The following is a 17,407-nucleotide window of genomic DNA, read 5'->3' on the forward strand; positions in this document are numbered from 1 at the left end:
CAAGTAAAGATAGGTTCAAAGTTCTGGAATGCTTACATCTGGAATTCCCATTATGTACCTCTAGTTGCCACTGAAAAAATAAGGCATATTCAGCCATCCAATGATCTGTGTAATTTATCAATTGTTGAAGAGCCACTTGAATATTATTCCTGCAATGGCATTTTGTCTCAAGTCATTTATGTATGTTAAAATATAACTGAAAGCAAAAATGTCTGGTTCCTGCAGTCAGCCTGCACTTTTATGTACAACGAGTCTTCTTCGACTTAAGTAATGTTTAACAGCATAAATGCAGATATCTATAAAAAAAAAAGTTTACACATTTGGAGGAAAGAATGATTAATGTGGGGAAAATCGATAAAGAACCACCTGTCCTATTTGCTCACAAACGAAATCCTGTATATTTATATATATAGATGAGTACACCCCCATAGGAAAGGTGGTTCATTCCCAAAGTGTTTAACTGATGTGGCACTAGCAATGCTTTAGTTGTAACGCAGAATCTGGTGTAATGGCTGTACGGGTGCTCTTGTGCTTCTTAGCCGTGTGCTTTTATGTCACAGCGACAGAAGACAGAAAAAACATAACACTAATAGAAGACACTGAAATTGCTAGAGGAACAGTAATAGTAAGTACATTCACAATAATGCAGATATGGGACCTGATATCCAGAATTGGGGATCTGGGGATTTCCAGATAATTGGGCTTTCCTTAATTTGAATTCCCTTAATCCGTTTTAAGGGACTCTGGAACAGTGAAATATAGTATGTCATGTCATAGGAAACAGTGTAACTGATAAAAAAAAAGTCAAGTTAGGATCCAGAAATGTTCCAGAAATGTACTAAAATTTGGAATTTCTAAAAATTATTTTGCTGTATATGCTTTTATGCTGGGAGAAATGTTCTTATCATGGCTGTCAAACGGGATTTTCACTCTTTTTCCATCAATTAAACATATGCTGCAAAAAATATTATATTATCTTAAAAACAAATTTGTTCCTCCAGTGAAAAAAAGACGAGATATTTTTAAAATGTTAGTGATAGGTGCATTTTTTAATCCCCAACACTTTAGTGCTGAATTTTATTTTTTACCACGATTCGAGGTTTTTTGTGTTAAAACACACAAACTGGAATTATAACTTTTAACCAAGGGGCATATTTATCAAGGGTCGAATTTGGAATTGAAAAAATGTCGAAATTCGAATTCAAAAAGACCGACTGAAATTATGTCAACGTTTTTTTGGTCGAATAGGTCCATTTTAGATCGAATAGGTCCGTATTCGGACGAATTCGAATCATACGAATCGAAGGAATAGCGCATTTGATCGAATTCGATTCAAAGTTTTTCCCCCAAAAAACTTAGATTTTTCATAGTCCACCTATTGACTCCAAATGGGTTCTAGGAGGTCCCCATAGGCTAAAACAGCAATTCTGCAGGATTTAGATGGCGAATGGTCCAAATTTTTAATTTAAGCTAAAAAAATCAAATGTAAAACTTCAGCATCTAGAAGTTTGCAAGGTCATGTTGAAGTCAACGGGTTTGTCCATACAAAATTTAAACTACGTATTCAATTTGAGGTTTTCACTTTTTATTTTTGAGCTTGTAAACTCACAAACTTGAGTTATTCAAGTTTTTTTTTTCATTGATTTTATTCACTTGTTTTTTTTGTTCTGATTTTTTAATAAATAAGGTAACCTTTGAGTTTATTCTAAGTAGAAACAACTCTAAAATTACACAAATCCAAAATTTTATAAAAAAAGGCCCTTTGTGTCAATTCCATTTCTGTTCCTGTCTGCAATCTGTGGTGGTTTGGTGACCCCTTGTGGTCCAGGAGGAAGACATCTAGCCTAGAAAAGCTATTTTCTTTTTTCACCTTTGACTTGGCACCTTGTGAATTAATGATCCAGCATTCTAACTGCAATTTCTTGTGGACCCTATGATTTTTCCCCCTAATCCAATATAAAATATTACACATATATTACATCCAATTTATGGAAAGATTTAGACCTTTGATGCCTTAAGAACTTTTTGATGTCCTTTCTAAAATGCAGAAATGCTGTCACATTAACAAGAGCACATGCAAGAAATAGTGAAATACACTGTACAAAGATGACTGCATGACTGATGGGTTCTCCTCTCCAGAGTATTAATACTGCATGTTTGTCGTATGTCATGACTTAACACATCTGTTTAATTTTTAGGCACCAAGTGTTGTAGGATGTTCTATAAAAAGGAAGCCAGAACTTTACAAGTTCATGATGGAGATCTGGGCACTTTAGTATCCTTTGTTCCAAAAGGCTGGCAGAATCTGTGAAAGAATGAGGGTTACCTCTAGAAACTTAGTTGGACACATAGGGCCCAATACAAGTAGGACATTGGGGCCAACTGTTTTAAAAAGTATTGCTTTTTCAGGGTCCCATGGACAGTGCAGAGCTGTCAACTTTATAACAGCAACACTCGGGGGTAAATTTCGGGGGTAAATTTCGGGGGCAATAGTGCAAAATCATCAGAGATAGCCAAAAATCTGGGGTATGCGGGAGACCAAGGGACACACTGTAAAATCTGGTAACTCCCAATAAAATAGGGGGAATTGACAGCTCTGACAGTGTAGCCTTGCTGATGGCTGCCCTGACTTTCCCATCCACAAAACATCGAAAAAATTCGTGAAACGGCGAAAATTTGTGAAACACATTGAAGTCAAAATAATTTTTTTTTGTTGCGGCGGTGAATTTTTGCCGCAGTTTCACAAATTTATTCGCCACAAATCCATGCCTGCCAAATTTATTCGCCCATAACTATTTATTTATTTTCAATTTTTTTTTGACCATTGGAATTTTCCAGCCCTAAAAATCTTGCATGTGAAAGTTTTAAAACTTTAAATTTTCAATATTTATTAAGCTTAAAAACCATGAAGAAATCTGATGAAAAACTATTCTGTTACTTTAAGGTTTTAGATTTTTTCAAGGTTTTTTTTCATAAATAAATGCATGGAAAATTAGGAGTAACCAAGGATTTTGAGGTTTTCATATACTTGTTTTGATTTGTTGCATGTTTCTATTCGTTTGTGCTTTTTATATTTGGATCTTTTAATAAATAATGAACACATTATCACTATGAAAGGCACTAAGGTTGCCAGGTGCAGTAACCTACAGCAACCAATAAGACATTAGCTTTACAAGGGGTGATCAGAAATGCTACCTGTTGAACTGTAAAAACTGCATAAATGGAGCATATTGGAAATGGGAAATATTTATCATCGAGTGAAGCTAGAACTTACTACAGAGTGAAATTGTGCAAATTTCTGATCATATTTATAAAACGGTGAATTCTCACATTAATCCATTGATAAATATGCCCTTAAAAACCTACAGAAATGAAAGAAAAAATGAATTCATACATGCATTTCTCTTAACCCTAAATGTATAGCCATAACCTGAAATACGAATCCACCGAAGAAAAGGAACCTCAGATAATATTCTACAATTTTAAAAATGAAGTTCTGAAGGTTGGTATTATATAATATTTCAAGAAAAATGTAATGAAAAACAATTTGAACAATGAAAATAAAATTTGGCATTGGTTTTCTCTGAAGCTCACAGAGAAGATTGTGTTTCCTATCTACTCCACTGTGTACAGCCATAATTTTTTTTTAAATTTCTGAAAATTACCCAGTCTATTGTGTTCAAAGATGCTTTTGATAATACATATTCATGGCCTGCCCCTAAACCCCATAAAAATAAACTGACAGTATTCTTAAGGTTCCTGATCCATGTGGTGTTTTTCCCACCAGTATGAAAAACATCTAAACTCAGCTGTACTGTCTGTAATTGACTGACACTGCTGGTATCAACTGATTTTGGCATGAAAGTGTGAATTTGAGTTTGGAAATTTTTCCTATGGAAAAATATTCTGTGAGCCTAACTTAAAAAACAATGCATTTCCAAAATGATGCACTTTAAACTGTGTTGTAATTTATGTGTAACTGTGTTTGGAGCAGGGATTCTTAACCTATGGGTTGTTGAGCATAACACTTCTTAAAATCATTAATCCCCAATGAAATTTAATTTGGAGATCAACAATTTGGGAAACACTTGTTTTAATGGATTGCTAACCTTAGTTATTGCTCAGTAAAAAATGCAAATACTTAGTAAATCAGCCATATTGCATTAAAAAAATATTATAAAGTAATAATAAAAATAATAATAATAAAAAAGATATTAAAGTACAAGAAGATCTCAAATTTTTTTGAATTTGAGTTTTTGAACTTGATTTTTTAAAAACTTTCAGTAGTTACTAGAATCGCTAAAATTCTAATAAAAAAATGTGGCAACAGAAACTGGGCAAGTTTCTATAGAAGTCAATGGGAGATTTTTAACATTCAAGCAGTTATGTTTTTTTGACTTTTTAAAACAGATTTTTAAAAACTGAATGGAACACTGCAATATTTTTCTGCAATGATGTTTTTTTCATTACAAACTAATTGCGTTTTTCCATTCACGTTCAAGTGGTCGAGAAAAAAACTCAAAAATGTGTAGCCTCCACTTCTCTATCAAGTCTACTGTATCTATAGAGAGAATGGAAGCACCTTCATGCTTTATATGCTCTGTATAACCCTAATAAATAGGGTATATTTTGTTTTGTAAAAATATAAAACAAATGGTAAGTTCTCTGTTATTTTGTAGGTGATAAAAATAGGGGGCAGGACAGCGGATGAAATTAGCGCCATCTTGGACGAAGCCGGATTCTACAAGAAATCACAGAAAGGAGAAGAGGTGCCTAAGGAATTCCAGCACCTGCCTCTCCAAGCACCTCGGGATGAGCTGTGAAAATTTGATTGCAAAGCCTGTGCTGTCCTAAATTGGCATATATGCCAGAAGCATTAACGAAAAATCAGTGATTACACTTTTATAATAAAATGTCCATAGTTCACATTCATTTCATTTTCATCTCATCTTGCAGGGAAATCTTCTACTAAAAATAAAACAAAGCAAATACATACTGTAGAAACATGCGTTATGTAAAGCATGCATTATATAATATTGCTTTTAAATCGCCCTCCACTTTTTCAGGGGTGTCAGAAAAGTCTGAGAAGGGAGGAACACTGCGTGATAAAATGAATGGAGGAAACAACCTGTATCTCAGGTGGGGAGGATCACAAATATCTCATTTTTCATGCTGTGATGTTGCCCATAGCAACCAATTAGCAACTGGATTTGAAAAGACAGCTACAAGTTAGAAAACAAAATCTTATTGGTAGTGATGGGCGAATCTATTCCGTTTTGTTTCGCCAAAAAAATTGTGAAACACCGATAAAATGTGCGAAACGCATTGTCAATGGGCGTCAAAATAATTTTCACTTGCAACAATTTTTTATACACACGACTATTAGGTCCAAATGCATTAAAGTAAATGAGAGTCTGTATCATTTTGAATCGCGAAAATTTTATGCGTGCAACAATTTTGACATGCGACAATTTTTATTTGTCGCGGCAGATTTTTCGTTGTAGTTTCACAAATTTATTAGCGGGCAGCGTAAACGTGGAAATTCGCAGCGAATCTATGCCTGGCGAATTTATTCGCCCATCACTACTCATTGGTTGCTATGGGCAACATCACCGGTGATATTTTTCTCTACTCTTTTACACAGCATGATAAGTAGGAGATAAATAGGTGCCTAATGTAATGGTAAAAAGTGAGCCAAAGACATGAGTCACAAAATGTTGACCTCTTTTATATCCACAGAGACTAAAGAGAACGATTTAAACATTTCAATTATTTTAGTTACTGTTCAGCATAAGTGAACACTATTTAAGCTCTATTCCAAAAATAATTTAAAAATGTTGTGCCATCTCATGATATCTTATTTGTAAACAACGGAGGCCACTGAAAGGTGAATGTCCCCTATATTACCTTAAGTTACCACTAGATGTCAATAAATACTTTGATTTCAATGTAAACGTATAGTTACAGTTTTGTGCCACTGACGTTTTGTTACACAACAGTCCCCATACTGTGTATTAAATATGTTATTTAACCCCCAAATTATTTTTTTCAAACCCTATATTCATAATGAAAAAAGTTGGATCTGCAAGAAGCAAGATATCAAATAATACATTAATCATAACACACTATAGGACTTGACCCCCAATAGGCCTATTGATAATATAGCTTTATACAGTATTTGGCCTCTGCACTTTAATTGTATCTGAAGTCTGTATTAGCTCAGTAATTTTTCTGGTTTGAAGGTTATCAAGATATTAATAATACTGCCTATACTTGCTGATTTGGAAATTAGCAACTAACTACAAATCAAACTAGGATGGAGCCCAGAATACATACAGTATGTGCAGCAAATGTCCCGGGCTCTTGTGCAACAGTGACCATGTAGCTTAGATTACAGTAATAAATGTCCATGCCAATTCATTTCATTTGTGCTTAGTGCAACGGGAAAATATTATTTTCTTGCAGTGGTGGTGGAGCCAGAGACAGTTTGATCCTCAAGTGCCACATCAGTGGTCGTTCCCATGAACAGGGGCCATTCTGCCCCAAACATGCTCCATTTTGAGTAACAACACTGGGGGTTATTTATAAACACTGGGCAAATTTGCTCCTGGGCAGTAACCAATGGAAACCAATCAGATAATTGCCCAGTGTTAATAAATGAGCCTGACAGTCTTTCTAACATCTTTACCAAAGGAGGAACATATATATGTATGTGTATATATATATATATATATATATATATGTATGTATGTGGTGCACACACACTGTCCATCAAAGCCTGGGTGCTGGTTAAAAAATTAGTAAATATATAATTAGCACAATGAAACAAAACCGTACTACACAGGACTTTTAGGTGCAAAAACATATTCCATTTATTCCTTCAACGTTTCGGCTCCTCACTCAAGCCGTCTTCAGGAAGTGAAGTACAACAAGCCAAACTGACTGTTTAACGGCCAAATTGGCGCAAACAGTGACATCATAGGTGGGTGTGTCATTCGTTTGTGTGGGTGTATCTTAGTGACGGGGAAAGTGTAGCAAAAAATCGCATTGGTGAGTCACATTAGAAAGACAAGGTATAGTATATACAGTGGTGTGAAAAACTATTTGCGCCCTTCCTGATTTCTTATTCTTTTGCATGTTTGTCACACTTAAATGTTTCTGCTCATCAAAAACCGTTAACTATTAGTCAAAGATAACATAATTGAACACAAAATGCAGTTTTTAAATGAAGGTTTACGTTATTAAGGGAGAAAAAAAACTCCAAATCTACATGGGCCTGTGTGAAAAAGTGATTGCCCCCCTTGTTAAAAAATAACTTAACTGTGGTTTATCACACCTGAGTTCAATTTCAAAGGTTATAAAGCCATTTCTAAAGCTTTGGGACTCCAGCGAACCACAGTGAGAGCCATTATCCACAAATGGCAAAAACATGGAACAGTGGTGAACCTTCCCAGGAGTGGCCGGCCGACCAAAATTACCCCAAGAGCGCAGAGACAACTCATCCGAGAGGCCACAAAAGACCCCAGGACAACATCTAAAGAACTGCAGGCCTCACTTGCCTCAATTAAGGTCAGTGTTCACGACTCCACCATAAGAAAGAGACTGGGCAAAAACGGCCTGCATGGCAGATTTCCAAGGCGCAAACCACTTTTAAGCAAAAAGAACATTAAAGGGGAAGGAAACCTCGTCGGCGCTAACCCCCCTCCCCCCTCCCGTGTATTGCCCCCCCTCCCTCCTCCCCCTGGCCTACCCCTCCCGCTGGGCAAATGCCCCTAACTTGTTACTTACCCTTCTGCGCAGGTCCAGTTCAGGGAGTTCACAGCCGACATCTTCTTCCACGCGATCTTCTTCCTCCTTTGACCGGCGTTTTGGCGCATGCGCAGTAGGAGCATTTCGCCGGTACGGATCTACTGCGCATGCGCCAAAAGTCACGCGCATGCGCAGTAGATCGTACCGGCGAAATGATCCTACTGCGCATGCGCCGGTCAAAGGAGGAAGAAGATCGCGTGGAAGAAGATGTCGGCTGTGAACTCCCTGGACTGGACCTGCGCAGAAGGGTAAGTAACAAGTTAGAGGCATTTGCCCAGCGGGAGGGGTAGGCCAGGGGGGAGGAGGGAGGGGGGGGGCAATACACGGGAGGGGGGAGGGGGGTTAGCGCCGACGAGGTTTCCTTCCCCTTTAAGGCTCGTCTCAATTTTGCTAAAAAACATCTCAATGATTGCCAAGACTTTTGGGAAAATACCTTGTGGACTGACAAGACAAAAGTTGAACTTTTTGGAAGGTGCGCGTCCCGTTACATCTGGCGTAAAAGTGACACAGCATTTCAGAAAAAGAACATCATACCAACAGTAAAATATGGTGGTGGTAGTGTGATGGTCTGGGGTTGTTTTGCTGCTTCAGGACCTGGAAGACTTGCTGTGATAGATGGAACCATGAATTCTACTGTCTACCAAAAAATCCTGAAGGAGAATGTCCGGCCATCTGTTCGTCAACTCAAGCTGAAGCGATCTTGGGTGCTGCAGCAGGACAATGACCCAAAACACACCAGCAAATCCACCTCTGAATGGCTGAAGAAAAACAAAATGAAGACTTTGGAGTGGCCTAGTCAAAGTCCTGACCTGAATCCTATTGAGATGTTGTGGCATGACCTTAAAAAGGCGGTTCATGCTAGAAAACCCTCAAATAAAGCTGAATTACAACAATTCTGCAAAGATGAGTGGGCCAAAATTCCTCCAGAGCGCTGTAAAAGACTCGTTGCAAGTTATCGCAAATGCTTGATTGCAGTTATTGCTGCTAAGGGTGGCCCAACCAGTTATTAGGTTCAGGGGGCAATTACTTTTTCACACAGGTTTGGATTTCTTTTCTCCCTAAATAATAAAAACCCTCATTTAAAAACTGCATTTTGTGTTTACTTGTGTTATCTTTGACTAATAGTTAAATGTGTTTGATGATCAGAAACATTTTGTGTGACAAACATGCAAAAGAATAAGAAATCAGGAAGGGGGCAAATAGTTTTTCACACCACTGTATTATTTATCAGAGAGACCCAAGTGTGTGAATCAGTGTAATACCTGTGCATCAGTATTAGCCCTGTGACACAAGTGACCGTAAATGTTAAAAAAGAGGGCATCCTTAGCCTTTGTGTCCGGAGTCCCAAATTAGGAGCCCCAACCCCACGGAGTATGTCTGATGATTAACCGCACTATTACCTCTTTGTCGCCCTGGAGCCATACCAACAAAAATCGTCAGGAAACCCTTGTTGTGTAGTGTCCGCTGACATCAGCGCTTAGCCACCACAGGATCTGCACTCGCAGTGTAGAGTCCATTACATAATTTTCGCTACACACCCCCCCGTCTGTCTAGGACCCGGTAATCGTTCAATGCGACCTACAGACACCAAGGCACCACCACGCAGCTTACACACTTCAGACCGGAGTTATCCAGGATCATCTGGGAATCTTTCAAGAGTGTACCACAAGATACCCAGTGGCACTTGCGTACTCTGCCCTAATAGATATCCCATTCTGCAGTCACTTATTTGGTGGTTTTAACCCATTGTTTTGTGGTCCAGGGGGACACAAAACATTCTTAAAGGGGATGCCTTTAAGAATGGCTTGGATGATTTTTTGGACAGACATAATATTAAAGGCTATTGTGATACTAAACTCTATAGTTAATATAGGTATGGGTATATAGAATTTTAATTAAAAGTAGGGAGGGGTGTGTGTATGGATGCTGGGTTTTCATTTGGAGGGGTTGAACTTGATGGACTTTGTCTTTTTTCAACCCAATTTAACTATGTAACTAACTATGTAACTATGTTTGTAGCTTAGACATTCAGTTTATACGACAATCGGGTATATTTTCCCAGCGCTCCCGTTAGGTACTTTTGCCCAGGGGCGATCCTGGCCCCTCAGCTGCCTGAGGCAGCAGCAGTTGCTGCTGCCCCCCCTCCCCCGGTAATTCGCTCTTAAAGTACCAGGAGCAGCATTTTTGCTGCCCCTGGTACCTAGTGCGGCGCTGCCTTCAAACACAGGGGAACCCCAGCTCAATGGTCTGCTCACTAGTTCCGGGCCGACCTGCATCCTACATGTATCAGCACTCCATTTGGGGTTAAAAAGACCTGGAAAGAATGTCTGTCACCGATGTGAAACAAGTTATCATGTAGCCAAAAGACTTAAATTGGGCAATAAGATATAATACTCTAAATACAATGTTGTAGTTTATACATAAATGATACAAAATTATACATAACTGGGGAAATTTGAGTAACTCAATGTACCACCTGTAACAATAAGACTGAACATAGGACATGTAATGAAGTTTGGTGAATCATGTGAAATCATTTTTTGTTCATATAACTATTGATAGTCAATCAGAGTTATTTAGTAGAATGGAGACATTGGAAGAGTTTCATTTAACCCTTTAGGAGCCAGGGTGTCCAATTTAAATATCCACATCGATTCCCTACGTAGCAAAAGAAGGTCTCTATTCCCTCCTCTGCGTGAGATTGGTATGTGATCAATGATCATATGCCGGAACTTTGGCACTGTATGTTTATTTGATTGCCAGTGTTTGGAGATTGGTTGGTCATCCTTCCTAGTGCTCAATGCAGTCCTTATGGCACACCGATGATTGTTCATGCGCTCCCTATATGTTGTGGAGTCCACATGGGCACCAGGCCATGTATACCACTTGGTCCGTAGTGCAGGTGACTCTGTATTTAATCTCAAATTTGATGCCAGTCCTGGGATGAGTAAAAAAATAATTTTGTAACATTCCATAGCATGTAAGACAGCCCACACATTTAAAGCAACCTTTTTTGAGGGGTCTGTCGAGCCAAGTTTGACACGTCTTATGGGTTTCAACCAGGTCCTTTTTCATTAGTAAATTACCTAGATTGCATCCTTTTCTATACGCCACCAATGGTTTCTTCTTACCAAAAAAAGGTAGATTGACATCCGAATTTACTATGTCCCATCTTTCAGTCAAAGCCTTGTTGATCTTTGTACTCATGTCACTCCATTCTGTCACACAGAATGGAGTTCCGGGGTATTCTTAGGCTTGTGTTCATGGGTTTGTAAAACTTCTTCCTGGGATTGAGATCTAGGCCTTTTGTAACTGTTCATTAATTAACTCCACAGTGTATCCTCTGGAGGCAAATTGCTTGGCAATAGTGGTGAGTTACAGTTCAGCTATATTTCTGTCAGAGTTGTTCCTGATAACTCACAGGAATTGTGAATATAGGATCCCTCGAGACATGTGTGGAGGATGGTGTGAGTGTGCATGAATGAGACTGTTTTGGTCAGTGGGTTTCTTAAAAAGAGTGGTCTTAACGTGTCCCCCTGGTGATGTCTAGAAAATGGATTTGTTGTATGTCGTACTCCAGACTCAATTTAATTAGTGAATCGAACTCATTCAAAGCACGGTGGAACTCATTCAATTCTACTACAGTCCCTTTTCAAATCAATAACAGATCATCAATGTAGCCTTTATAGAAATACATTTTTTCCAACCCCATGGGTAGCAGCCATTTTGTCTCGTGTTGTTCCATGAACAAATGAGGTGGCGACATTTGATCCCATGGCTGTCCCCGATGTCTGTATGTAAAACGCTTCTTTGAATGTGAAATAGTTATGAGATAAGATTAGATCCAATAAGGTTATTTATAATTCGGTGGGAGGAGTCCCCAAGTATGACGTACTCAGTGCTTCACAGAGATGCCTTCTTCAGGAGGGATAACAGTATAGAGGCTAGAGACGTCCATTTGGACTAGTAAACAGTTGGGTGGTATCATCAAAGCAGTCAGAAAAGTAAGTAAGTTGGAAGTATCCCTCCCCAGCAAAACACAATGTTTAAAACATCCAATGTTGACACAATTCCAATATCAAACAACAGGGGCCAGTTTGATGGCTCATTTTCATGTGTGGAAAAGTGGCAAAATGTCTGAGAATGAACATAGGCCTTAATAAGAGTAACAGAAGGAAACATCATTTTCCAAGGAACCCTTCAATCACTCATTCAATGACAGGGCATATGAATAATCTACCTATCATTGGTTGTAGCAGTAAAAAGTAAACAATATCAAAGGTCAATTATAATTTTAATAGTGATTATTTGCTGTAGACAAGCAATAAGGTGGAAGAGGTTAGACTACAAACTATTGGAGTATAGAAAAGTTTACTTTGAATGGGAAAAATACTGTCGAATACAGCAGGATTGTATCAAATTAGCTCTTTTCGGGTTCTGATTAATGTAATCCTTTAGTAAAGCAGCCTGTTGCAAATCCCATTGAAACATTTTAATTAGCATGCAAGGATGACAGTAATCCTGTCTGATCTCTATAGAAAGACAGAGTTAACGTTTGCTAAACAGTGACGATGGCTCTTCTTACTCCACTGCCTGGCAGCGTTCGGCATGGACTTGCCAGAATTAGTGGATCTCTCTTCATTCAAAATAAAACCAGAGACTGTGGGGAAGAACATGCATATCAAACAGGTATAGTGTTCTGGAAATCAGGAAAAACTCGTGATTGCTTTTGCAGTGTAAATATTTCCAGAAAGTAAGTCTCATGAGTGTAGACCAGAGGTAGCCTTTATTTTATTATATAGTTTGAGCTTATGTTTAATATCAAACAGAGGAGCTGTTACTGTCTTGATTTGACAATATATGTATGTAATCTGTAAGGTTAATGTACACAGTCACATACATTCATTGTACAGTGCAGCAGACTATGCTGGAGCTTTATAAATATGTGTTCATTTGTTCTTGACAATGAATAGATGGTACGTGACACTTGGGACTTTAAACAAGGGCAAATGTAATTGATAGTCAATGAACACACTTAATACAATACACTTTAGAGATCTTATTTTTATTATTAACAAGCACATCATTTTTTTATACACCAGCTTATGTAGCTCTTATCATCTGGCACATTTTATGGAGACAGAAACATTTCTCCATCTGTCAAAGGCCAATCAGCTTTATCCCAATAATCAGGGAAAGAAGATAGCGTTCAGTAGCTATTCACAACTACAGTCTGCAGGATTCAGATAATATGCTGGCTCTAATGGTATTATTTTACCATAAATTCAAATACTCCATGAATATTGAGTTCCTTTATCCATGCTCCAAAAGTCATTGCCCACCATCTCAAAACAAATTATTATTACATTGTTATTATATCGTTATTATGTTGTATAGAATCATTTGATGTGATAGCAGGGTATTTGATAAGAACTCTATGCCAGTACTGGATCCTCATTCAGAGGTTGCTGAGCTTATTTTCCTAGTACAAATGGATGGCATCAATTGTATTCTTATCAAATACCGTACAATAAACCAAAGAAAATGAAAAAAGGGAATATAATCTATTTTAATTGATTTTGGTTTGATACTACAAGCTGTTCCACAATTAAAACCTAAGGCTAAAAATTGATTAACTGGCTGAAAATAAATGAAATGTTTGTGTACTTTCCATTTTTTAGGCCATGTCCTACTGTCAAGCCTTCCACTACAGATGATGCTATATTTCAATGCTTTCTTTTTTCTTTTTTGGATTTTATCAGAGATCATCACTTTGGAACTCAAGGTGAGATATTTCTATTCTTCTAATAGGAAGTTTTTTGTAGGAACCATGTTGTCCTGTATTTGTACACACAAGACTATGGAGCAAATTCATTAAAACCCATATTTGAGTTTTTGTTGCAAATCAAGAAAAGCACAGCAATTTTAACTTTTAACAATTTTTACTTTTTTTAACTCAAACTTTCGAGATATACTAATCGAAAAAAACTTGAAATATTAAATGAAAACATTTGGCAGCAAAAATGTGGGTAGCTGCAATGAATAGATATGCTATTTTTGTTGCAAACATTTCCCAAAAATAGTCTATCGTTGAATAACAAGACAAATATACAGTATATATATATATATACACACACACACATTACCTTAGGACTCCATTATATAGCCTTAAGAGAAAAACAAAACCTAATTTTGCACACATTAAACATGTCTACATTTTAGTAAAAAGAGATACTTTTATTTGCAACGTTTGTACAAAATATGCATAAGCTGACGCGCCCCGTCAAGGGTCCATGCGTCAGTCCTGAATGCTTGCTCTGCATTTCCAAACACTTAGGGGCACATTTACTAAGCTCGAGTGAAGGCTTCGAAGTAAAAAAACTTCGAATTTAGACTTTTTTTTTGGGTACTTCGACCATCGACTACGACTTTGATTTGAACGATTCAAAGTAAAAATCGTTCGACTATTCGACCATTCGATAGTTGAAGTACTGTCTCTTTAAATAAAACTTTGACTACCTACTTCACCACTTTAAACCTACCGAGTTACAATGTTAGCCTATGGGGACCTTCCCCATAAGTTTTCTAAGCTTTTTCCTGATCGAAGGAAAAAATTCTTCGATCGATCGATCATAGGATTTGCGGTAAATCCTTCTACTTCGATATTCGAAGTCGAAGGATTTACCTCGAGGGTCGAATTCGAGGGTTAATTAACCCTCGATATTCGACCCTTAGTAAATGTGCCCCTTAGCTAATCAGAGCAAGATCATAAGCAGCAGATTTCTTGGATTAATGTGTTTCTATGAGTTAACATTTTCTTGTGTCAGTAAGGGGCTGATCTATCAGAGGTCAAATGTCCAGAGTTTTTTTTTACCTCGAATGAACTTAAAGGGATACTGTCATGGGAAAAAATTTTTTTTCAAAATGAATCAGTTAATAGTACTGCTCCAGCAGAATTCTGCACTGAAATCCATTTCTCAAAAGAGGAAACAGATCTTTTTATATTCAATTTTTGATATCTGACATGGGGCTAGACATATTGTCAATTTCCCAGCTGCCCCGTCATGTGACTTGTGCTCTGATAAACTTCAATCACTCTTTACTGCTGTACTGCAAGTTGCAGTAATATCACCCCCCTCCCTTTCCCCCCCCCTGCAGCCAAACAAAAGAACAATGGGAAGGTAACCAGATAACAGCTCCCTAACACAAGATAACAACTGCCTGGTACATCTAAGAACAACACACAATAGCAAAAACCCATGTCCCACTGAGACACATTCAGTTACATTGAGAAGGAAAAACAGCAGCCTGCCAGAAAGCATTTCTCTCCTAAAGTGCAGGCACAAGTCACATGACCAGGGACAGCTGGGAAATTGACAAAATGTCTAGCCCCATGTCAGATTTCAAAATTGAATTTAAAAAAAATCTGTTTGCTCTTTTGAGAAATGGATTTCAGTGCAGAATTCTGCTGGAGTAGCACTATTAACTGATGTGTTTTGAAAAAAAACATGTTTTCTGATGACAAGATCCCTTTAAAGACCTTGAAACTCGAATAGTATCTTATTTAAATATATAATGCCTAAAACTAATATTACCGACCTGAAAACTCGAATTGAATTCAAATCAAATTCGACTAAACTCAAATAAAAAAAAAAACTTGATTGTCAGGATGGCTATTAACATCTTCAAATGGGTCACTGGACCTCTGCCATTGACTTCTACATGAAATCGGCAGGTTTTAGGTGGCAAAAAGTTCTTCCCAGGGTCAAGGCATGATAAATACAGTATCTGTGCAATTGAAGAAAAATCAGCAAGCACTCCGGACGCCACTCATGAAGTAGAAAGCAACTTTATTTCAGCAGATTAAAATCATCAAATCCGGACGCGTTTTGTATCCTAAGATACGTAGTCATAGGCATGATTATTATTTACGCATATAATGATAAATATCTAATTTGAATTATTCCCAACTCGGATTTGTGAGTTTTGACCAAAAATCCAACACAACAATTCGAACCTTAATAAATCGGCCCATAAATGTCTGTATTGTGCTTTGTAGAGTAAATGAAAACAATGCTCTTGGACTGGGTCACAGGAATAGGGTAGGTTATGAAGAGAGCACATTTATGCCTTTACATACTTCACTCGTGTAATGGTATTCCAAAAGATATACAATTTTGCAGAATCCACCTATTTTTTATGGATCTTATTCAACCTATATCCCAATATTTATGTTTTAGAAATCGTTACCATTACAAGTGTTATTCTATGTTTTACTATCTTAAGAAAGATCTTGGTTATCAAGGGTGCAAAATATGAAGAAAAATGAATTCTCATGATTAATCAAAACAGGAATTGGGTTATAGCATACTGTAATTTCAATTATGTATATGTATGCATAGAGCACAGTTCTTTACATCATGAAAAAAAACAAATAGTGTTTGATCTTGTTTCTCCATCTCATTATTTTTATTTGTTTTTGGAGATCACATATTTTACATGTGTTACATTTGTATATTTCAGTTTGGTCACCTGTCTGGTTACTATCAAATTCTTCTGACTACATCTGTGGTGATTCTTACAATGGTAGAAAGTTTGAGATTATATATTGGATATGTTGGAAATTTACAGGAAAAGGTATGTTTGATTTATTTCTGTACAAAAAAAAGTACGTTCATAGCATGTGCCAAGTGATCTAAAAATGGATGATTCCTACCTCTTTGTAGCTACGGCCTCTATCTTAGTGGAAAACTTACAACTGTCTCCGATAACGGTTAATGGAAATCAACTGCCGCATATGAATAACTACCACCTCAAATTGCTGTACTTTAGGCGATAGCCACTCACACCTAACATAAGCCATGTGAGTCTAATTGTGCCTAATTTTCCATGAAGAATGTAGATACTAAAAGCAGTAGAAGAAACATACAAATTAATGTGAAAAACATGTTACAAACTAATCACAGTACACTTTTTTTTTTCCTTGTATTTTGGCAGGTTCCAGAACTGGCTGGATTTTTGATCCTGACCCTTTTAATACAGTTGCCTCTAATCTTATTCCTTCTAACTGATAACAGAAATGTACTTTTGCCTTTGGAATTTGCAGTCCATATGATTTATCTGCTTTTTATTAATGCAGAGATAGGCGTTTCCTTCCTGGTTCTAAAAACCATGACAAGACAGTTTGCTCTTGAATATTACTTACAACAATCTGAAGTTCTGGTCAGTAAACATGTGCCAGTTAATGGAACACTTCTAGGGCTCCAGAACACTACCACCAGCATAGCAGAACAATGTGAGAATGATGCATTAATGTACTGAGGTATAGCCCAACTACTACTTTGGTTTGAAACCAGCAGGCTTCAAGGTTGAACTTCCCATATTGGTCAATTACAGAGTGGTTTGCACCTGAAAAGACTATGAATGCAAAATATAGAAAAGCAGATCCAGTACACAGGAAACTATTGGGACACGTAGATATGTATGCAAAAAGCAGCACAAGCAATATAACACAATATGGCAAAAAAAGGATCATCAGGCATATAGTGAGAGAAAAGCAAAGGAAGAGAGGAAAGCCCGTGCCAGAAGAAAAATGGAA

The 17,407-nt window shown here is 37.4% G+C and overlaps 2 protein-coding genes across 2 annotated transcripts; both read left to right on the forward strand.

Annotated features, from left to right (window-relative positions):
- The first annotated feature begins 224 nt into the window (after positions 1–224).
- Positions 225–4,823, forward strand: LOC108695674 (selenoprotein M). Its single transcript, XM_018224614.2, has 4 exons — positions 225–625; positions 2,199–2,275; positions 3,424–3,502; positions 4,680–4,823. Exons 1-4 carry the CDS (start codon positions 509–511, stop codon positions 4,821–4,823), a joined length of 417 nt encoding a protein of 138 aa, XP_018080103.1. The 5' UTR covers positions 225–508.
- A 6,737-nt stretch (positions 4,824–11,560) lies between these two features.
- LOC108717233 (transmembrane protein 17B) lies at positions 11,561–17,262 on the forward strand. The gene is made up of 4 exons (XM_018264099.2): positions 11,561–12,498; positions 13,491–13,594; positions 16,333–16,446; positions 16,807–17,262. Exons 1-4 carry the CDS (start codon positions 12,381–12,383, stop codon positions 17,128–17,130), a joined length of 660 nt encoding a protein of 219 aa, XP_018119588.1. The 5' UTR covers positions 11,561–12,380; the 3' UTR covers positions 17,131–17,262.
- Positions 17,263–17,407: the final 145 nt, after the last annotated feature.

Source organism: Xenopus laevis, chromosome 1L (genome assembly GCF_017654675.1).
Source record: "Xenopus laevis strain J_2021 chromosome 1L, Xenopus_laevis_v10.1, whole genome shotgun sequence".
Classification (NCBI taxonomy): Eukaryota; Metazoa; Chordata; class Amphibia; order Anura; family Pipidae; genus Xenopus; species Xenopus laevis.